This window comes from Eptatretus burgeri, chromosome 6, assembly GCF_056783735.1.
Source record: "Eptatretus burgeri isolate ZD-2024b chromosome 6, Ebu_testis_v1, whole genome shotgun sequence".
NCBI lineage: Eukaryota > Metazoa > Chordata > Myxini > Myxiniformes > Myxinidae > Eptatretus > Eptatretus burgeri.
In genome coordinates, this window is record NC_140966.1 from 99,407,212 (window position 1) to 99,429,322 (window position 22,111).

Here is a 22,111-nt window from a genome sequence, read left to right on the forward strand (position 1 = left end):
ATATATTCCAGAAGTTTACCACCATTGACGCAGTGTCTTTTACACCACCTTATTTAACACGTTACATTAGTGCTTCATGCCTGTTGTTTGTGTCCTTCATGACGTCCTTAAAAACACTAAGTTTCCTGTTTGGAATGATTTTCAATTATATTTGACTGCCAGACAAGCAGAGAGAAAAATTATCTCACTTCTCTGCATGATCAGGACGAATTCAGAGCCAAAGTATGGTAAAACCACAGGTTTGTTTTCCGATTCATGTTCACAATATAGCATTCAATTGAAGTTAAGTTGTTCCTCGATAATAAAATGACGCCTGTGGATGGGCACACGGATGGACGGACAGAGAGGGACAGCGAACCATTTGCCGAACCCCACTTTTAGCTTCACGTGCATGGGGTACCTATAGAGTTCATAGAACACCTTACCCCACACAGTCTTGAGAAAAAAGGACGTTGGAAGGCTCTTCTGAACTCTTGTTTTGCGTTTCCGAGCACGATCTGTATTAATTTTCTTCGTGAACTTTGACTAATAGGGGCAATTGGCAACCATACGAAGCCCATGGGTCAAACAGAGCGGTCTGGAGCTGGACCTTCTGCCCTGACAATTTTGAGACGATCTTTGAGGAAAAGGCACACCAAACAAGCAGAACTTTTTGACCAAGTGAGCTCTGTGGTTGGATCGCTAGATGCCGTCATTTTGTCCGATTCTTGCTGTTACGCTGTCCTCATAGGATGCGGAAAATTTGATTGGTCGAGATATTATATTGGCGTGGTAATTTTGCGCAAGTACTACTAAACTGGAGGGTTTTTTTTTTTTTTTGAAGTGCAAACAAGAATGTGTTCTATAGTGTTCGGATGTATAATTAAATGGTATTAAAAGTTTTAAAGACGAGAAAAAGAATAACAAACACATTTTTTCAGAAGTTTACTGTCGCTGATGCACCATCATTTACACCACCATATTTAACGCGTTAAAGTATTTATTTGTGCCTGTTGTTTGTGTCCTTTATGATGTCCTAAAAACAGTACGTGTCCTGTTTGGAGTTATTTTCAATTTTGTTTCACCGTCAGACTAAAGCAATTGCTTTCCCAATGCTGTGTGCATGCGCGCTCAGGACGAGACTCCGTACAAGTGCAAAATTCAGAGCTAAGGTACTGCTAGCTGAACCGCAGGTTTGTGGGCTCCAACTCGTGACGCCATTCGTGTTCTACAGTGTTCAAAATGTAACATTCAATTGAAATAAAGTAGTTCCTCGATCAAAGAAATAGGCTGATGGACAGACAGTGAACCAATTGCTTCACCCTGCTTTGCACTACGCATGTGGGGTAATGATGACGGGGGGGGGGGGGGAGGATGGGCAGTTCCTGGATAAACAAATAAATAATGTAATGAGGTGCAGAGCTAAAAACATCACAAATATATGTTGAAAGGAATCCTGTTTACGAGCACGCTGAGAGGGTCGGAATCGGAGTCAAAGTGGAAGGGAATACCGATTAGATCTTTTGGAAATCCATTGTTGAAGGAGGCCATCGAGACCTCTGAAGCAGTCAACGACAAAGCTGCGTCTGAATTAAGTTGGCACTTGGCTCATCCCACACTACAACTCCATTGGATTGTCCAAAGGCCTACTCTTTGTGGGAAAAATAGCATGGGATTTTTTTGAAGTCCGCAATGACACGGACAAAATTAAGGGCAAAGAGCACTTGCAAAAGACAGAAACGTCCTCCGACGGAAGTTTACCGGAAGGAAATTTTATTCTTCTCCAACTCGACTGAGAATCGAACTCGACGCCACTGAAACGGACCGTTTCCTCAACTGTGAGCTCCTGCCCTCAAGTATCCAAACAGCACGGAATGAAATGAGAGTTAAAGAAAAACCGACGTGACAACCTTCGGGGTACAGGCGCATGTACGTCTCAATGTCAACGGTCCCCCAAAGGTTAAATGAGGCCAGTATGAACAAGAAACGTTTTTTTTTTTTTTAATTTTATTTAAAAATACACAATTCCCAAGGCAGCAGATAGTGCATGAATCACCACCGAAGGAGTCAGAGAAGAGGCAGAATATAGCTCGTGATAAATGGACAGGCTTGCAACCGGTCCGCAAAGGGAGAAAAGGAGACCGTCTCCTTCGGCTGCTGTAGTTTCATGGCCCATGCATTCGATTTAGGCCATTGACACCGGGGTAGGCCGACAAGCTTTGCAAGGCCTTTGCCAATGACCGCACACACAACTGCAAGCTGCATAAACGAGGCTAAAAGCACGTCCATCGCAGCAGGGCGGTGCTGCACCAACCACGTAAAAATGCAAAACTGCCTGACGTGCAAACATCGTTTTTGGTTGCTTACAGCACAATCTGACAGATTTAAAACATTCTCTTTGGAATAAATACAATATACAGGTCAGAGCCTTCCTCTATTGCAGTCGAGTTAGCAACAGTGCTAATTTTCAGGAGCAGGACACACGACACGGGATACCCAACCGTCGAGAACAGAGACAGGAGGTTACTCAAAACATCGTTTCCCCGGCAGAGTACATGACTCGTCCGCCAAACTCCAACATATTATTGAAATCAATGAAACGGTGCTACTTGATCAGAGAATTGCAGATTAAAAACTCAACTCCGGTACTTACCAATCCTTCCGGAATACGAGCGTGATGCCGTGAGTGCAGCCAACTAGTGTGAGATGCCTTAGTGAGAGCAGTGTTGCAATTAAATATTTAAAAGCCATGGAGAAAGGCTTTATTACAAACCAATAATTGCAGGACGAGTGATCCGTGCTGGCAGGACAGCCTCGAAGTACGCACACACACACCTTTGAGCTGTCTCGCCTGGGTTTGTATCTCGAGCCAGCTATAAACTGTCATCCTGGTGTTTTTCAGGGAGGGCGAGGGATAAATGTGTGTGCTGTCCCTCAGGTGAACGTTAAGCTGGCTGTCTAGTTCGCCGGCATTCGTCCCCATCCTGTGCTGCCTTTTTGGCTGCTGGATGCATCATTGGTCAGGGGCGCGGCTATGCCGCTGATGCAGTGCTCCTATTACCAGGATACTGGTGCTCATTTTGTCGACCTCGGAAGGATGACTGGCTGAGTCAACCACACCAGGTGTTAATTCAGTGGCCAACGGGGCTCGAACTCAGGTCCCTGGGATACCAAGCCACCACCCTAACCACGAAGCCAACACCAGGCTCCAGCATTAGTTGGTGGGCGTTAAAGATCCCACAGCGTCCTTCACGAAGAATCGGCGAGCTATCGCCGGCACCATGGACAAATTACAAATTCCTGCTCTAGCTTACAGGGGGCACTGCATCAGCAACACAGCTGCACCCACAGCAAACGATGGCGTTTATAAAATGCGGGTTTATAAAATGCGGTAAAAAATTTTTTTTTTAATGTCGAGCTGGCACCATGCTTCGCGCTCCAAAAAAACAGAAGAGCAGGAGGAAGCAGAAGAAGGAGAGGTGGAGGAGGAGATCCAAATAGTTCTCAAAGAAGAATGTGATGGAATTTATGGTTGATGGACAAAAATTCAATCTAAATAATTAATGTGGAAAAACAAATATTTTAAAGTGCTCAACAATGACAAATACATCTTTTTCAAATGTGGCAGCAATTTGGAGACATTAAAGAAGGTGGTGTTACAAAGGGCAGGAAAACAAAGATTGTTCTCATTTACTCACAAGCTCCCACGCCTTGGCAAACTCAGCTCCTTCTGTGAAAAGACAAGAAAAAAAAAATCGAGTAATGGTCAATAAAAACATCACCTCCTACCAGTCATCATTTCTTCCCCTCAAAGTGCCCATCCAGCACACAGGGATGTAAAAAATAAACCGCCGAGCCACCGGGAAAGGGGTTTCGAGCAGAGATTGAGAAAATAGTAAAAATGACTCCGAATCAATGAAAAGGAGGCAGTGGGCTGTCCGATGCAACGATTGCTGCATCCAGCATCGCCCATAAGCCATCGCAACCACAGCAAACATGTCACCAATACCTCTCTTGGTGGTACGATCGACATCTCTTTTGATCAGGACGGGCTGGGATGCGACCGCATGTCATTGTCCAAATATGCACTCTTGCAAAAAAGTAAAATAAATAAAAAAAACAACCAACAAAAACCACACTCACACACACACACACACACCAAGCTCCAACCACTCTCAGGATGGCCTGCGCAGAGGCTCACACCAACCCTTGTAAACTCCCAGGCTCGATGCACGCCCATCGCCCACATCCTATCTCTCCACTGATGCTTCTCCTCCCGATCTCTCTCTCCCACCCACACCGGCTCCTTCACCCATTTCTCTCTGTTCTTTACACTTCCCAACGTGCTCACTCCATAAATCAGAAGGTTCCAGGTGTTAGGACAACAAAAACACACAAAAGCACGGAAGAGGAAAAGTGCTGCAGGTCGAAACTATTCTCCTCATTTGACTGGAATTACCCTTGTAGCCAGGTGGCTTATCTTGCATGCCCTGCACGTAACCGACACCGAAATGAAACGCCTTCACACTGCATTACCAATCCGATTAAATTAAATAACATCTCCGCAACATACCGATCGATATTGTTGCGGTTCTGCGAAGCCGGCACTCCCCGAAAGCAATGGCACCCAGCATAAAGTGGTCCCGGGGCAGTTATTCCATTAGTACTCGGTTCAGTTCGCCTTTCCATTATGCCTGGTGTTGGATTAATGGTTAGGGTGGTGGGTTTGGGATCCTGGGATCATCAGTTCAAATCCCGCTCAGCCGTTGAATTAATATGAGGTGGGGCTGACTCAACCTGTCATCAATCCGAGGTCGGCAAAATGAGTACCAGCTTGCTGGGATGATTGAGTCATTCGAGTATCTTGCGTCGAAGTGGCGACCTGTCCAGGAGTGTGCACAATAACCCAGGAGACTACTTGGGCAACACCGACGCTCAGCACAGAGAGTAGCCCTTCCATTATGTCTAGTGGGTGTATGGGGCAAGAGGCGTGCGTAGGTCTTTTAGTTCGGTCTTCAATCCTCTTTGCTATTCTTTCACCGATTTCACTTTAACTTCACGCACAACCTCTTTACGCATGCATGCACGCCAGACCAGACAGGAGCGTATACCTCATTAGCATACACACGCCATTTCCCAGTTCAAACTGCGCGGCATTCACCAACGGACAGCCTCACCTCAAACCATCACCATGTTCACCACGACGTTACAACCCTCACCCATAATCACCACAATGCCTCCTAAAAATCCCCACAAAAACATAAGCTCAACCCTCTCGCTGCTCAACCCTCTCGCCGCAATCACGACAAACCACAACCACTCCTCCTCACTCATCACAACCACTCCCAACGCTTCGACGTCCTGACCACGAACACCATAGCGCTTCCCCCACCTAACTACAAATTCCACAACCGCAGTAGGTTCCCTGGACGCTCACCACAGTCCCTTGCGATGCCGGGGAATGCAGGACATTGTGAGTCAGAATGCATTGGCATGTAACTCAAAGCACAAATATGTGCTTGGACACATTCAATGATGTTTGGGTAGCCCTGGTGCTCCGCTAAATAACGCTCGGATGAAGCCCAGCGTTCACGGCCGGAGAGCGCTTTCGGAAACCCGCGCTCCATATAAATCTCGGAGCTCTGTTGCGTGGCCGAGTCCGGGAGCAAATTAAGCCATTTTTGGCTCCGGAGTCTGGCGGGGCAGGTCTACTCCTCAGGGTGGCATCTGTGTCCCAATGAGGACACTCTGAAACGCTCGCAGGGCCTTTTGATCCGATCTCTCACTCCTCCTTCGTCCGGGCTCTATAAAGATACTGGCAGAGAGCCAAGAGAGCAGCGCAACTCACCAAGCCTGAGCTGAGAGCCAGTCACCAAGGGAGAGCGACAATGACCGAGCCGAGAAAGCAGCGCAAATCACAAAGCCCGAGCGAGGAGTCACAGAGACCGAGACCGAGCCACGCGAGCAGTTTCTGGGTCATCACCGGGTCATCGGTGCTCGGCTTCCGCTGCGTTCCGCAGCCAATACTCATTTACAGATTCTCTCACAAGTCTGTCTATCCCATCTACGGTCTCATCTGCTGAAGACGCAAGTCACTAAAAAAGCAATTGCAGTTACACACTCCTGCACTCCTCTTCTGCATCACATATGCACCCCATTTGCACCTCCCACTCACACACCATAGACAACCCCCAGTTTTCTTCCCTATTCCCTCCTCCTAAGCAACTGCAAAGCGCAGGTCCGTCGGCCATGCCAGATATCGAACGAGGTCGAAACCCCTCAACTGCCTCTCCTCTTACTTGCTCTCTAATTTCTTTGGGTGTGTGTCCGATGGTACCTGTGATGCTTGCATAAGATAAGAATGTGTCAGCCCTTTATATCGGTTTCGCTCTGCCCTGTGTCTTCTTTTTGTATATGTCTGCATTTCTTTTTGCGCAGCCCACAAATCCTTACTTTCCCAGCTATATATTTTATGGAATAAAACCTTGGTTTATTATTGCTTCAGATGCTTTTCCTCGCCCTGATAAATAAATTGCTGATGTTGTATATATACCCAGCCCGTTTCGTCTTTTCCTTCGTTGGTCCAGCGGGGAAGTTCTGCCCCACCGAATTTGCTCTTGTTAGCCAGCGTACACTCACTATTGCTCGGCAGTAATCCGGGTGTGTGCTGTGAGAGCACGAGACCCCCACTGGTTCAGCTGTCCACAGGTAAGGTATCACGTGAGGTCATGTAACCCTGCTCAGATTAACAGTGCCAATCAGCGTTCATGGTTGCTGAGCAACCTGCCAGTGAGCAGAGTTATCTGTGCCCGTCGGCCTCAGGACCGGGAGTCCCCAACAATATTAAACTTATAAACTTTCAGGTCATTGTTACGCTCTTGAAAGAGCCCATGATCTTCTTCCTACTTCTTTAACAGCCACAATTATTCCCACGCCCTTGTGGAGTTTGCTGGTGGAAGTTTTTGGCGCAAGTCTTTTACGAACTGGCTGACCAGGCCTGATGTTCGACTCGGTAGTTAGGGCATGAACTTGAAACTTGTTCAATTCAGGGTGCCAGCGATAACTCGCTGACTCTTCGTGAATAACACTGTGGGATCTTTAATGTCCACCGACTAACGCAGCGAGATGGGGGCACCCAGTTTAACTTCCATCCAAGAGACGACACACACGTGGATGAATCACACTACCTGTGAAAAACACCAGGATGACAGTTCATAGCTGGGTCGGGATTCAAACCCAAGCCGGACAGCTTCGAGGTGAGAGTGCGTACCTATCAGCCATCCTTCCAGCCCCTTTAATGAGCCCATGATGATGTACAATAATACATTCAATCAACACTTGATTTTAAGACAATGTGATGCAGCGTACAGCGTCCCCAAATGACTATTAAAATTCAACGCACGACTCAACACATGAAAATCAGCAACAAACAGACTAGTGGTGAAACAAAAGATTTAAATCTCAGTCAAAATGACAGATTTAACATGCTTGCATCGTTTCGAATTAGCCAGCCTTATCGAGACAGCATTTTAAACCGATGCTGGCACTCAAAATTAAGTACAGCTTCTGCACTGCCACATACAATTGGCATGTGACCGCGATGGCCTACGGGCATTCAGAAGGGAGAGTCACGCCCTTTGGGAAGGTGCAACCAAACCATGCCCCCACCACCCCGCCTAACCCCCCTCCTCCCCAGACAAGCACATCAAAACCAGGCCCTCCGATGCAGGCACTGTGGCCGACATCAATGGAGCCGATTGGATATCATGCTGAATTATGACAAACAAACAAACCTAAACAGAAACACAGACTTCAGATCACAGTTCATTGCATGATTACAAATATTTCATGCCTACATTATAAAGTCTAAGAAATACCAAATCAAAACCAACAGGGATCAAGAACAGAACCAAGCAAGCAAAGTCTGAACGTTATCGAATCAATAAACTCAACTTGACTGGTTCAGCAGCCACCTCAATACATTTCAGCAGGTTCTTAAGTGTGGTTCGTTAATACCCTTCATTTTCTTCCAGAATTATTGTTACACAAGTATTCCGTTTTAGAATGATGGGGACGAAGAGGAACATTCAAACTCGTTGGCAGCCTCAGCAATATGAGCTATGGTGACGCCTGTCGTGTCATGCCAAGCAAAGATGACACACACGATGAAGGATTAAAGATACTGCGGAGCATGATACCGCGGTGGTACGCTTCTCCGCGTACCACCGTGGCACGGAGGCGTCCTCTGATGGTAGGGGTTTAACAACCACTCGTGGCTAGAACATGCAGATAGCTTGTTGTGGGTCAAAAGGAAACAGTCGACAAGATGGCACCGTTCTCGATGTGCCTGCAACTTGGAAGACAGAAGCGCTGTTCACGGTCATGGATAACCAACAGGAAGCAAGGATCCTCAAATGGGTGGTTCTCTCTTGTCGAAGGAACGGATCATGGTGGTAATGCACTCTCAAATGCTGCAACACAATCTGATGCAAGTGTTGTCGGTCGTGATTTCAACACCTCTCTCCACCGATGTTTCGGTCATAACTCAGCTGGACTTGGGCTTTGCACAACTTGGTGCCATGGCTCGGCTCTCCATCATTGGCAGAGCAGTCGACTCCACAACCCACAGAGATCTCTCAACTATCTTCAGCTCTGACTGGCTCTCTCGCCCACTCTGTACACCAGCACTTTTGCATACTGACATTGACGTCAACCATCAGCCGAGTCTTCCATTTAAACCGTGCGAGGCATGAGCCAATTGCTCGAGAGTCGACCGATGAGCTCTATGTCCATTCTCCCCGTGTGCGGTGCATCACTAGTCACCCATGCAATCTGCTCTCCGGACAACACGGAGAAGAGTCATTAATCGATAGCAAATAGGTACCCAATAAATCTAATTATACAAACAGGACATGCTCGCTTTTTCATTCTCATTTTCATGCTCAAGTGATACGAACAAGGTTGTGACCAAGACATGCTCGCAAATGATCTCCTCGGAACTCTCCCCGATGAGCATGATATGGTAATTATTTTGTTTCTGTGCTTTCCCCACCCATACCTTTCGACATGGTGAACCCTCCATCATCACGTGACATCCATATCTACTCCATCATTCTTATCCAACACTATACCTCATCGTTCTGTTAATCATATTCAACATTACATATCCTTTTAGTGAAATCAAACAGGGGATCGAACATCCTATTTCTAAAAGCAAACCATAATTGAAAAAAAAGGTAATCAAATCTACTTTTGGAGGAAGCTATTGGAGTAGTCTCTCACAACAGCAGGCTTCTTTGGGGTCTATAAAATGCTTGGAAGAGGTTGTGACTCGACAACATAAAATACAAAGACGTTGAGGTACTGTGCAATAGGAAAGCTAACAACGTGTAGAACTCAAACCAACTGGCTTTGTTTAAGGAGGTAATGGCCACAGTAACCACCTGTTATTACCCCACGCATGAAAAGTGAAAAGTGGAGTTAAGGAATTTGTTCACAGAGGCATTCTGTCTATCTACTGACGTCAGTCTAATTGCAAAGAACATCATCCCAATTGCACATGTGCATGGAGAATTCAGGTTTTTTTTTTTCCTGTCTGCCTGTCCCGCACTCACAAAAAGAATTGGAAACCATTCCAAACAGGAAACCTACTAATTTTAAGGAATGCATAAAGGACACAAACAACAGGCATGAATAATTAATGTATCATGTTAAATACGCTGGTGTAAAAGGGGCTGCATCAACTTCGGTAAACTTCTGGGAAAAAAAAAAAGTTTCAACAGCGTTCAAAACCTTTACTTTGTTTCAAATGAATTACATACACAGAGTCGTGGTCAAAAATATAAGCACCCTTGAACTTTTTTACAAATAACTCACAATTTTCTCTCAAAATAAGTTGAAATTGACAAAAGTATTTGGTCTCCACAATTATTTATTTCACTGTTGACATTACAGAACTTTTGTTTTTGATTCAGCACTTAATATATCCTTTTAAATCAGAAAATATAATGAAATGGCATTGACAAAATTATTGACAACCTGGAGTTAATATTTTTGAGCACAGCTTTTGGACAAAATAACTGCAGTCAAGCACTTCTTAGAGCAATGAATATGCTTCCTACACCTCTGTTTTGTTTTTTTTGTATACCTTGTCGAGGCTCGTGTGAGAGCGAACACACAACACACAGCAAGGGGTCATGAGACAAGAGGGGCGGGAGTGGGAGGGATAAAACAATGGGGAAGAGACATTCGGAGATCTTTGGAAGGGAGAGGGATGGGGGCAGGGAACATGGGGAATACAAGATGGACATTACAGGGACTTTCAGGAAGGAAAGCAGGGAATTTGAAGGAGGTGGGTTTGGGGTGGATTAACGGAGGTAGAAAAGATCGAGGATTTGGATGGGGGATGATAAGAGGTGGTGGTGAACAGCTGTTTTGAAGGCCTGGAGGGAAGAATGGGATTGAATAGAGTGAGGGAGTTTATTCCAAAGGCGGGAAAAAAGAGGAATGAAAGAGTGAATGTGAGCAGCAATTCGTGATTTTGGTAGTTTTACCAGAAGCGGGTTGTTGGCGGACCTTGAGAGCCCTGCGGAAATGTGGTGGGGACAAATCGCAGAGAGAGCCGGGGGGGGGGAAAGACTGGAGAGGAGACGGTAGAAGACAGAAAGACCACCGACCTGCCTGCAGTGAGAGCGTGAGAGGCCCAAAACTCAGCCTCATCGCGGGAGATACCAATGATCCGAAATGCCTTGGTTTCCACAGCGTGAAGCCGAGAAAGGTGGGAGGCAGGAGCACCAGTCCAGAGGGGAGAGCAGTACTCCATCAGGCTGCGGACGAAAACTTTGTTAGTGGTCAGGATCTCAGGTGGGCCGAGGAAGGACTTTGCATGACGGATGATTCCCAGTCGGCGACTGGCTTTGGAGGCGAGGTTTGAAATGTGGCTTTCCCAGAAAAGGTCATGGCAGATAGTGAGACCCAGAAGCTTGAAAGAAAGGACTTCTTCCAGAGGATTGTTGAGAAAATGTTTGGGGGGTTTTCCTAAATGGTCCTTTCAGAGAGACATAGTGAGAGTGTGAGATTTGTCTGGATTGAAAGACATGTTCCATGTGTTGGACCAGTTTGTGATTTTACCCAGATCTGCAGTGAGCGACGAAGCTGCTGCTTGCCGGTCTGAAGGATGACAGATGGTACTGCAGAGGGTGGAGTCATCAGCAAAGAGAGAGATTTTCCAGAGAGTCGGAGAGATCATTGATGAAAACCAGAAAAAGAACAGGGCCCAGAACGCTACCTTGAGGAACTCCAGCCTGCACAGGAAGAGGGGATGAAAGAACTCCATTTAGGACCACACATTGATTGCGACAGGAGAGGAAGTCTGCGAGCCATGAGTAGAGATGGCCTTGGATACTATAGGAAGAGAGTTTGGTGAGCAGGGCAGGGTGTCAGACTTTGTCAAAAGCACACGATATGTCCAGGGATATGGCTCTGATTTAATGTCCGGCATTGAGGACCTCCATCCATTGTTAGGAGAGCAGAAGCAGCATATCCAAGGTCGAGTGATGTGGTCTGAAACCAAATTGATGATCGGAAATCATGCCATTGTAGAAGAGGAAGGATTTAATGTCTGAAGCAGTGATGGGTTCCATAACCTTGCTGATGATTGGGAGAAGGCTGATTGGTCTATCGTTTCAGGGATCTGTTTTTGCACCTTTTTGTGCAGGGCAGTGATGCTTGCTGATTTCCAAGCAGATGACAAATGAAAGGGTGAATATAACAGAGAGAGGATAAGAGCAGAGGAGCAGGTTTTTAGGACACGTGGGCTGATACCGTCTGGACAGGTTGCAGAATCTGAGTCGAGGTTTGACAGCAAGCTCTCCACTTTGTCAGGAGAAAAGGAAACAGAGTTGCGTGCGACTGGGTAAGGTGGGTAGAGAAAGTGATGGGTTTCGGACACAAGATTTCAATGCAAACACCGAGTTTAGGCATTCAGCTTTTTCACGTGCAGGATCAGCAGTGCGGCCATTTGAGGAAAGGGAGGGATGGAGGGGTAACATACACCAGAAACAGATTTGATTAGACGCCACCAGGATTTAGAGGAGGGAGCGAGGTTTGAGAGTTCAGACTTGAGCTTAGAAAGATGTTGTTTTCTGGCTCTCCTGAGGGTAGATACACACTTGTTCCGAGCTTTATGGAAGGAACTGAGATTACCCTCATTGGGGTTTGCTTTCAATGAGGCAAAGGCAAGTTGTTTCAGGACAACTGCCTCGCCACAAGCTTCAGTAAACCATGGTCGGGAGGAAGGGTAAGACAACTGAACACGAGAGGGGATAAATCTGTGCATGAGGGAGAGCAAGTTTCTTTGAAAGAATTCCCAGGATGAGTTGATGTTGGAGAAAGTAGTGATAGGAGACCAGTCTGTAAGTTTGATGGCTGCTTGGAGACCCTGCCAGTCGGCTTGAGTGAAATGCCAGACTCGACGGCGGTGAGGTGGTTCTCTGATAACAACCAGAGAGATGTCCACTTTAACAAGGACGTGGTCAGAAGAACCAATTGGAGCAGAGGAAGAGCAACAGATATTTTCAGGGAAATTTGTCAAAGTCAGAAGTTTGTCCCACTCTTCTTGTGTAAGCTGTTCCAGTTCTCCCAGATTTGAAGGGTACCTTCTCCCAACTGCTGTTTTCAGATCTCCGCACATGTGTTCAATGGGATTTAGATCTGGACTCATTGCAGGCCACTCCAGTACAGTCCAGTGTTTAGTCTTGAACCTTTCCTGGGTACTCTTTGGAGTTTGTTTGGGGTTATTGTCCTGCTGCAAGACCCATGACCTTCGATGGAGACCCAGCTTTCTGACACCGAGTTAAACATTGTGCTCCAAAATGCCTTGGTAATCTCCTGATTTCATGATGCCATGCACACATTCAAGGAACCCAGTGCCAGAGGCAGCACAGCAACCCCAAAACATCACTGAACCTTCTCCATGTTTGACTGTTGGGAAGATGTTATTTTGTTTGAAGGATTCATTTTGTTTTCTGAAAACATAGAGATGATGTGCTTTCTCAAAAAGCTCTAATTTGGTCTCATCTGTCCACCGGACATTCTCCAAGAATGATTTTGGCTTGTTCAGGTGTGTTTTGGCAAACTCCAGTCAGGCTTTCTCTTCCGTCTCTCTCCATCTCTCTGTGTCTCTTTCCGGGTCTGTTTCTGTCTCCGTCTCTCTCTAGTGGGGTCCTCCTGGGTCTCCTACCAAAGAACCCCCTTTAATTGTGTTGGTGATGATTGGTGCGAGTTGAAACTGTCGTACCTTGTGTCTGAAGGTCAGCTTGAATCTGTTTGGCAGTTGATCGAGGTGCTTTCTCACCATTCAAACAATCCTTCTCTGTAATCTTCGATCAAGATTTGTCTTGTGCTCCCGTCCAGGGAGGTTGGCTGCAGTGCCATGGGCCTTGAACTTCCTGATAACATTGCGTGTGGTGGACACAGGAACATCAAGGTCTCTGGAGATGGACATGTATCCTTGAGATTGTCCATGCTTGGCTACAACCTTGTGTCTGACCTCCTCAGACAATCCTCTGGTACTCTTTATTTTCTCCATGCTCATTGTGGTACACACAGTGACACAAAACAGCAGAATGACTCCTCTCCATTCAAACTGGTTGAATGAGTTCCCATTGTGCGCTGCTTTTGTAGCTGCTGGTTGCATCATTGGTTGGGGGCACAGCTATGCCACTGATGCAGTGCCCCTATTACCAGTATACTGGTGCTCATTTCGCCAACCTCGGAAGAATGACAGGCTGAGTCAACCCCCTGGTGTTAATTCAGTGGTAATCGGGGCTCGAACTCAGGACTCTGGGATCCTGGGCCACTGCCCTAATTGCTAAGCCAACACCAGGCTGGTTGAATGAGTGATGTATACTGTTTATTGCATGCACCTGCAATTCACCACGGGTGAGTTCAGTTCCAAAGTAAAGGAGAATCACCTGCTTGAAATCTTATGATTTTGAACAACTTCAAAAAGGTGCCAAAAATATTGTCCGGGCCATCTTGGGATTTCTATGTGGAATAAGCTAAGATTTCGTAATTTTTTCAGCTTTTTTTTGTTTTGTTCCACTCCAAACCAAAGAAACCAATATGTGGATACCAAAAGATTTTTTAATTTCAACAATTTTCTAGAAAAAATGGTGCATTATGTGAATAAAGTGGAAGGGTGTGCTTTACCCCCCCCCCCAAATTTTTTCAATTATATTTGAAAAAAGTGGATTTCGGTCAGGGCCCAGTGACTGAGCTTGAAAAGTTTTTTGCAGCAGAAATGGGCAAATATTGCCCAATCAAGGTGTGGAAAGTTGGTAGAAATCTATTCCAACAGACTCACAGCTGTAATTGCTATCAAATGTGCTTCCAAGTATTAACTCGGGCGGGGAGGGGGGGGTGAGGGGGGCTGAGGGGGTGTGGTGGACACTTATCTAACAAAGATATTGTAGTTTTGTATTTTCCAACACACTCACTAACTGACTGACTGATATTAATGTTCGGGCCCTTCCAGGTGACGTAGAAAGCTGAATATTTGCGTGCCGACGGACATCAAAGCCAATCCACCAGGAAAAATCACAGAACCCTCGGAATGCGCCCGTAAATGAACACATAAATAAATTGGGGGGGGGGAAGGGAAACCAGAAGGGCACTCAGTGGAGCACATACCTCCACCACATAATGTCTAATATCGTGGAACATATTGAGCCCAATAACTTTTTGAAATATGCTATATACCGTTTTTGGCCCTATCTTTCAATGGTGAAGAAATACTTTGAAATATTAAATAATTCTCGTATCCGGATCTGGATCTTCACCAAAATCGAATAAATTCGTACTTGTCACACACGCAACCTGTCCACCAAGTTTCATGCAAATACGTGCACAACTTCTTTGAGATATTGTGATATACATATCTATCGATATATTACTAAAACTCACATCCTGTATGTATGTATGTATGTATGTATGTATGTATGTATGTATGTATGTATGTAAGTATGTTCCCGAAATACAGCCAAAACGGTACATGATAGCGCAAAAATTGTATGGCCACCTTACTCACCATTCTCCTGCGGAGTGCAGTATCAAGTTTCGTAAAAATGAACAACAACAACAAAAAAATAAAAAAAATAAATTCCCGACTCAGTCAAGTACTCTTTGGGAGAATTTAATCAACCTCAGCGGTTTAGTTCGCTGGAGATATTTTTTTTTCTTGAAATGATTTTTTTCATCAACCGCTGTCACAACGGGAACCCGATGGGTTCATGGGTCATCCAGTATATTATATATATATATATATATATATATATATATATATAATATATATATATATATATATATATATATATATATATATATAATATATATATATATACATATATATATATATATATAATATATATATATATATAATATATATATATACATATATATATATATATAATATATATATATATATATACATATATATATATATATACATATATATATATATATATATATATATATATATATATATATATATATATATATATACATATATATACATATATATATACATATATATATATATATACATATATATATATATATATATATATATATATATATATATATATATATATATATATATATTTCAGTTTGGCTGAATCTCTCAATGGTGAAGAATCACTTAAAAAAAAAAATTTGGATCCAGATCCGGATTTGAATCTTCACCAAAATGCAATCAATTCTTCATAATCACACATCCAACATGTCCACCAAGTTTCGTCCACAACTTTTTCAGATATTGTTCTCTGTCGTTTTTGGCTCAATCTCTCAACGGTGAAAAATCACTTTTTAAATTCTAATAGCCAGATACAGATTTAGATCTTCAGCAAAAAGTAATCACTTCATCCTTGTCGCAAACCCAACCTGCCCACCAAATTTCATTTGGATCCGTTCACAACTTTTTGAGATATCCCACACACAAACAGACTAACGGACGAACAAACAAACAGGCAAACAGAGAGGTGTCAAACCTCCTTCACCTTCGGTGACGGAGGTAATGAATGTCATTCGAATGAAATGCATTTTTTGTGGAGAAATCGGATTCAACAGACAATAAACAATACGGGACTTTTGAAAAGACAATCCGCCGCAGAATGCCCAGGGAACTGGTATGGGGTCGTCTGGGCAGCCCAACACATATCGTGCGTGTCAGATAAGGATTGTTAACTAAAATGGCTCACAAAAGCTTCTAAAAGAAGCTGAAAATTCTTGGATCAGTACCTGAGAGAAAGGGTCGTGCCTCTGCACAACGAAAGACGTGTATAACTTTCTCAGTTCGTCGAACGGGTACCTGTGCGTCCTGCAAACTCCCGACCATGTCGGGTGGTGCAAGGCTTGAGTAGATGGGTGTGTGCTCCACAAACCCTTGACGGATCGCTACCAATGAATGGACTGTGTATCTGGATTCGGTTCTTCTTAACACCAATGGAACGGACATACCTGGGGCTTGTGCATGTACAATGTACATGGTAAGTTTAAAATTATGATATTTACCATTAATCATGTTTTGGAGGGGAGAGGGAGAGCGACAGGAGCTGTGAGTACCATTATAAATATTGTGTTGCGGTTGTGGGGGTAGATGGAAGGATTGAAGAGGGAGTCTAGCATTGTGTAGAGTTCCTTGGTCAGTGGACGAGTTGAACGCATCTCGATGGAACTAAGTTCGGGAATCTGTGAGCTTAATTGTTACGTGTCACCACACGAGGGGTGGTGCGGTGTTAATTAGCCAAGAGAATATATACAAGTTCCCCAGTACGTGATTGCCCTCTGTGATTTTTTCCCTATGTTTTTAATATATCAAGCCAGGCTGAAAAGCTGGGAAACGCATCCCTGAAACGACACCAAACAGGAGAAGCCCTGCCTTCCAGGGTTTGGGGGCGAGCAGGGAATGCCCCCAAAGGCGGAGGATATAGGGCAAAGGAGACAGAGCAAATAGGAGAGGCTGGTGCATTGCACGTGTTCATTGTCAAAGGCTTCCGTCTGGATGGGGCAGGAGTACGGCAGAGCACACACACGAGGTCAGTGTGAGGAACGCACGAGGCAGGTGGCACCTTTGGAAAGAGGAAGGCTGGGACGTTTTGAGCCTTCGTATGAAAAGCTGCTTGGGGAATGCCCGGTGTACATCTGCCCGGCTACGAGTGAAGGCGCCATTTTGCGCACGTGTGCACGTGCCTGTGGAAGCGCTCCCCATTCCAAGTTTGACAAGGACCAGCTCTGGCCCAAGCTGAATCCAGCATACTTAAAAAGGGGGGTTTTCTTTTAATTTCGGTCACCCTTTGGCTGTATTTGTGTCTGCGTACGAGGCCTGGACAGTCGGATTTATTTATTTATTAATACTATCATTACCTATTAAATTATTGTCCTTGTAAATATTTGTGTATGTTCATTAAAAGTGTTTATTTTGAAGAAATTGTATTCGTCCCTTTGTATTGGGTTCGCGGATAAACCCCCTTGTGCCATCCTGGTACAGTGTGCTCCTCTGCCCGTCCACCATTGCCCTCCGCCATGCCCTTCAAGCACGTGTTGAAATCTCCGACGATTAACGTGTCCGCCTCCTCCTCATAAGGAACCGCTCAGACATCCCGGGGGCTGGGCTGGCCACCCCCGTGACAATATATTGTTAGTTTGGTTCCAGGGCGACAAGAAAATTACACTGGATTTTTGCATCGATTGTGAAAAGAAGCGTGTGTGTGTGTGTGTGTGTGTGTGTGTGTGTGTGTGTGTGTGTGTGTGTGTGTGTGTTATATACACACTGCCACTGCTAGCTTGTATTAACAGGAAATGATAGGAACTCGACACCTCTCATCCACAGATATTTCTCATATTTCCTATATGGAATACTGGTATTGCTAGTTGGTTGATGGCTTTATTTTGTTTCTCGGAGTGAAATATGTTTTCAGGATCAGCCTCGTTCTCCGCAAGTATTATTTGGCAATTGTTTTGCGCATTCATTTGTGACATATTTGGTGGTCGTCTTCTACTCCAAGGTATTTGTATGATGCTTCATTTTCGAGATTCTGTATTGTTGTATTGAGGTATTGAGGTCGACTTTTACGCTGTACGTTTTTGTTGATTTACCCTGGATGAATGTCACCCTGGAAGATCCTGCGACATATTTTCACTCCTGGTATTTTGATGTTTCCTTCCGAGTGCTGTAATATATCAACGTGGTGTCCCGTAACCCCCATTGCTTTCTCATTCAGTTTGATTATTTGGGAGTTGATCGTGTACAATTGCATGCATTGTGTCATCCATACATGTGGAACATCATCAAAAGCTTTTTTGTAGTCTACCCAGGTTGTGGACAATTTGGTTCTTGTGGTTTTACAGTTTTTGAGTATGGCCTTGTTTAGTCCTAGGTGGTCAGAGTAGCAGGTGTGTGTGTGTGGTGTGTGTGTGGTGTGTGTGGTGTGTGTGTGAGTGATAAGAACTATCTATTTATTTTTTCTCAGAAATTTTATTCCATTTCCCTGTTCAAGTGCTTTGCAAAGACTTCTTCAAATATGCGATTAAAAAATTCTTATCTCGTCTATTCAACATCATTGAGAATACAAAGTCTAGAATCAAAATAAGCCAATGTATTTTGCCTGCTGGGACGTAGCCAGATCATGAAACCCGAGGCTAAACAGAAAGTATGCATTTCCAGCAACAGAAAAGAGTGCAAGGTGTAGATCACGAATTAGTCAATATGTAATTGATTACATCACCCACAATGTTCATAAATGTTAAATTTCTACCAAATAAACATAAAAAATATTTAATGTATAAAATCAAGTAAATACACGGAACATATCACTGGTCTCCCACCGATACCAACAGTGACTTCCACATGATACATAACCTCAAACTCTAAGTTGTGCATTAAAGAAATATCTTGCTTTTCCAAAGTGAATGTTCAGAAAGAAATCAGAGCTACAAGTTATAAAAATTTTCAAAAAAACATTGTATAGCTTGTTAGTTTATGTTTTCAACAACAAACTGGCCACACTCCCTACATGCAGAGATGGCAAGAGCAATTGTCGTGAGAGACCCTCATCGACCGGGAAGCGGTATGCAGTACTTATGAGGAATGAGGGAAGGAAATGCAAGAAAGATGCAAAACCCTTGCATGAAAAATGAAAAATTATAAAAGGGATGGAGATGTTAATTCTGATTTGGTTAATTGTTAAGAATCAATTCGGTACAATTGAGGGGCACTCAAAAATTCCCAGGTGTGACATGGAAAGAGTGCGTTACATTTTTTTTTCCCCAAACATTCCCTCGTTACCTCCGCCACCGAAGGTGGATGGAGGTTAAGCTTTCACCCCTGTCTGTCTGTCTTTTAGCAGGATATCTCGAATAGTTATGGATGGATTCAGACGAAACTTGGTGGGCAGGTTGGGTGTGTGACAAGGCCGAATCGATTAGATTTTTGTGAATATCCGGATCCATCCTATCAGTGGAATACAAAATGTAGACTGTTCAGCTGGGTGGAGGTTAACACTGTACCAATTGCCGTTCTAGTTTTGTGGATGTGGTCATGCCAAATATGAGCACCTGCAATTACTTTTCCTCTTTGCAGATTTCAAGGAATTGGCCTGAGTGATTCAACTGGAAAAAAATGAGAGAAACAAACTGAATACAGCAATAAATTGTTTGAGTTGGGAGAAGTTGAGACCCAAATAAATTCAAGAGCAGACTTCTTCCTCTTCCGACTGATGAAAGAATATCTGAGAGCAAAGAATATCTGAAACTTCAAAAACAGATCACATGGTATTCCTTTGTTGACGAATGGCTCGAGCACCAAGAACCTCTTTGAGAGTTTTCAGAAATTTGGAAACAGATGGGAAAGTGCACACATTTTATATTTTTATTGAGAGATAAAGAAGTTTGTGAAAAATGAAGCTCTTCCACAAGACTAGTTCATGTATAAAATAAAATAAACTAGAAGGACACTCTTTGATGGAGCGAAGTCACCAGATACGCCTCAGTCCACAGTATTACATCATTATACATACTTGAACGAAGTTTGATCGAAATCCCTGAACCCAGATTCAAAATAGTAAATAATTCTGGCTGCCAAACCATTCGTCCGATCAGCTTGAAATTTAAAACAAACAAGTCTGAAGACGACAATGGTTCCCGAGCGGTATTTGACGATGTAGATTGTTTCAGAAGTTAAGGATGAGACAATGTGATAATGTTTGACCAAGTTATAAAAATGATCAACATGATGTGGTACGAGTGACAGGTTATTAGCTGCAAAATGTCGAAAACCCGGTTTCGTTCAACAACTTTCAAAATTTGACCTTTGCATAACCTTTAAAGGTCCCAAAACAATGTTGTGGACATTAAAATAAGGAAACAGGATACGTGCTATAGCTTAATGGAGTTAGTTCGTCGAAGAAGGTCGAAAACCCGGTTCGATTCCCACAACTTTGAAAATTTGACCTTTGTGAACTTTAAAGGTCAAAGGTCAAGGATTACTACCTTTGGTGCAAAACTTCCTCTGGAACATTCCAGGAACAATACAATGTCATATAGGCTATATGGCATTTCGCACTCCTCGGATTATCCATACTTTGATGAAATCAGCGTAAAAACAAACTTGAAGGGGGCGCCACGGGCAAGGTGTTCAAGATAGAGCAAAATAGTTTCAAGACTTTCGGTGGGGAACGACCTCAAGATTATGCATAAAATATTGTCATCCTATCTCTCAAAGTTTGGGCGGTCGTATGATTTTTATGTCAAAATTCGCAATTTTCTAAGTTCGTGACCTTGTGACCTTGGGATGAAAATGAAAAATCGAGGTCTGTGGGGCTATGCAGGTGCCATTGGGCTAACCAAATACCGAAACCCCTGCCAGATTCGACAAACCCCTCGGAGAAGATGGATTTTAATGTCAAAATTCACAATTTTCTAAGTTCGTGACCTTGTGACCTTGACCTTGGGACGAATAATGAAAAAAAAAAAATCGAGCTCTGTAGGTCTATGCAGGTGCCATTGGGCTAACCAAACACTGAAACCCCTGCCAGATTCGACAAACCCCCTCGGAGAAGATGCAAATTGAAATCGGCTACCCCCTAAAAACAAAATTCGCAATCTTCTAAGTTCGTGACCTTGTGGCCTTGACCTTGGGCCGAAAATGAAAAATCGAGCTCCGTGGGGCTATGCAGGTGCCATTGGGCTAACCAAATACCGAAACCCCAGCCAGATTCGACAAACCCCTCAGAGAAGATAATTTTTTATGTCAAAATTCGCAATTTTCTAAGTTCGTGACCTTGTGACCTTGACCTTGGGACGAAAATGAAAAATCGAGCTCCGTGGGGCTATGCAGGTGCCATTGGGCTAACCAAATACCGAAACCCCTGTCAGATTCGACAACCCCCCAAGGAGAAGATGCAAATTGAAATCGGCTACCCCCTAAAAACATGTTTTTTGGGCGTGGCTCCACCCATAATGGGCGCACCATGCCCGTTCTTAGGAAAACACAACGAGATCATGATATAAACCTCCCACCAAAATTTTATCAGGATCGGATCAAAAACAATGGTGCAATGCTCGGGACAGACAGACAGAAAGACATACAGACAGACAGACAGACATACAGACAGACACACACACAACAATAACGATAATAATATAGTGGTCACTTATTTTTTTTCGTGAGAATATTTTTTCGTGAACCAATATGCTCCATGAATACTAGATTATAACTATGATATTTCACGTCTATTGGTGAAGCGGGTCAAGAAAATTAATTTTTTAAAAGATTTTCGTGCAATCCAATATGGAATGCAATTTTCGTGCAATCCATGGTCACAGCCCATGTGACCTATTCATTTTTCATGAACACCCTGGCATCCCCATGGCTTAGGGAACATGTGGGTGAAGTTTCTACTCGATCTGTCAAGCCCTTCTGGAGGTTTTTAGACGTTTATTCTTCAAAAAATCATAACTGCCAACCCATGTGACCTATGACGTCATAGATGGAGAACTTTTTTTTTTCGTCATGGATAGGTGATCATACCTGTTAAGTTTCACCTCGATCTGTTCGGCTGTTTCGGAGAAGATTTTT

At 43.9% G+C, this 22,111-nt stretch overlaps 1 protein-coding gene across 21 annotated transcripts in view; it reads right to left on the reverse strand.

Annotated features, from left to right (window-relative positions):
• The window catches only part of LOC147025441 (microtubule-associated serine/threonine-protein kinase 3-like), a 397,627-nt gene that overhangs the window by 245,502 nt on the left and 130,014 nt on the right, over positions 1-22,111 (reverse strand). For 18 of the 21 annotated variants that reach the window (XM_085886419.1, XM_085886418.1, XM_085886417.1 and 15 more), the window contains one exon: positions 3,678-3,709. In XM_085886419.1, the coding sequence (XP_085742545.1) occupies positions 3,678-3,709 (32 nt within the window). Of the gene's footprint in view, positions 1-3,677; positions 3,710-3,988; positions 4,126-22,111 lie in introns of those variants that run through there. The other 3 variants (XM_085886430.1, XM_085886426.1, XM_085886421.1) reach the window with 2 other exon arrangements.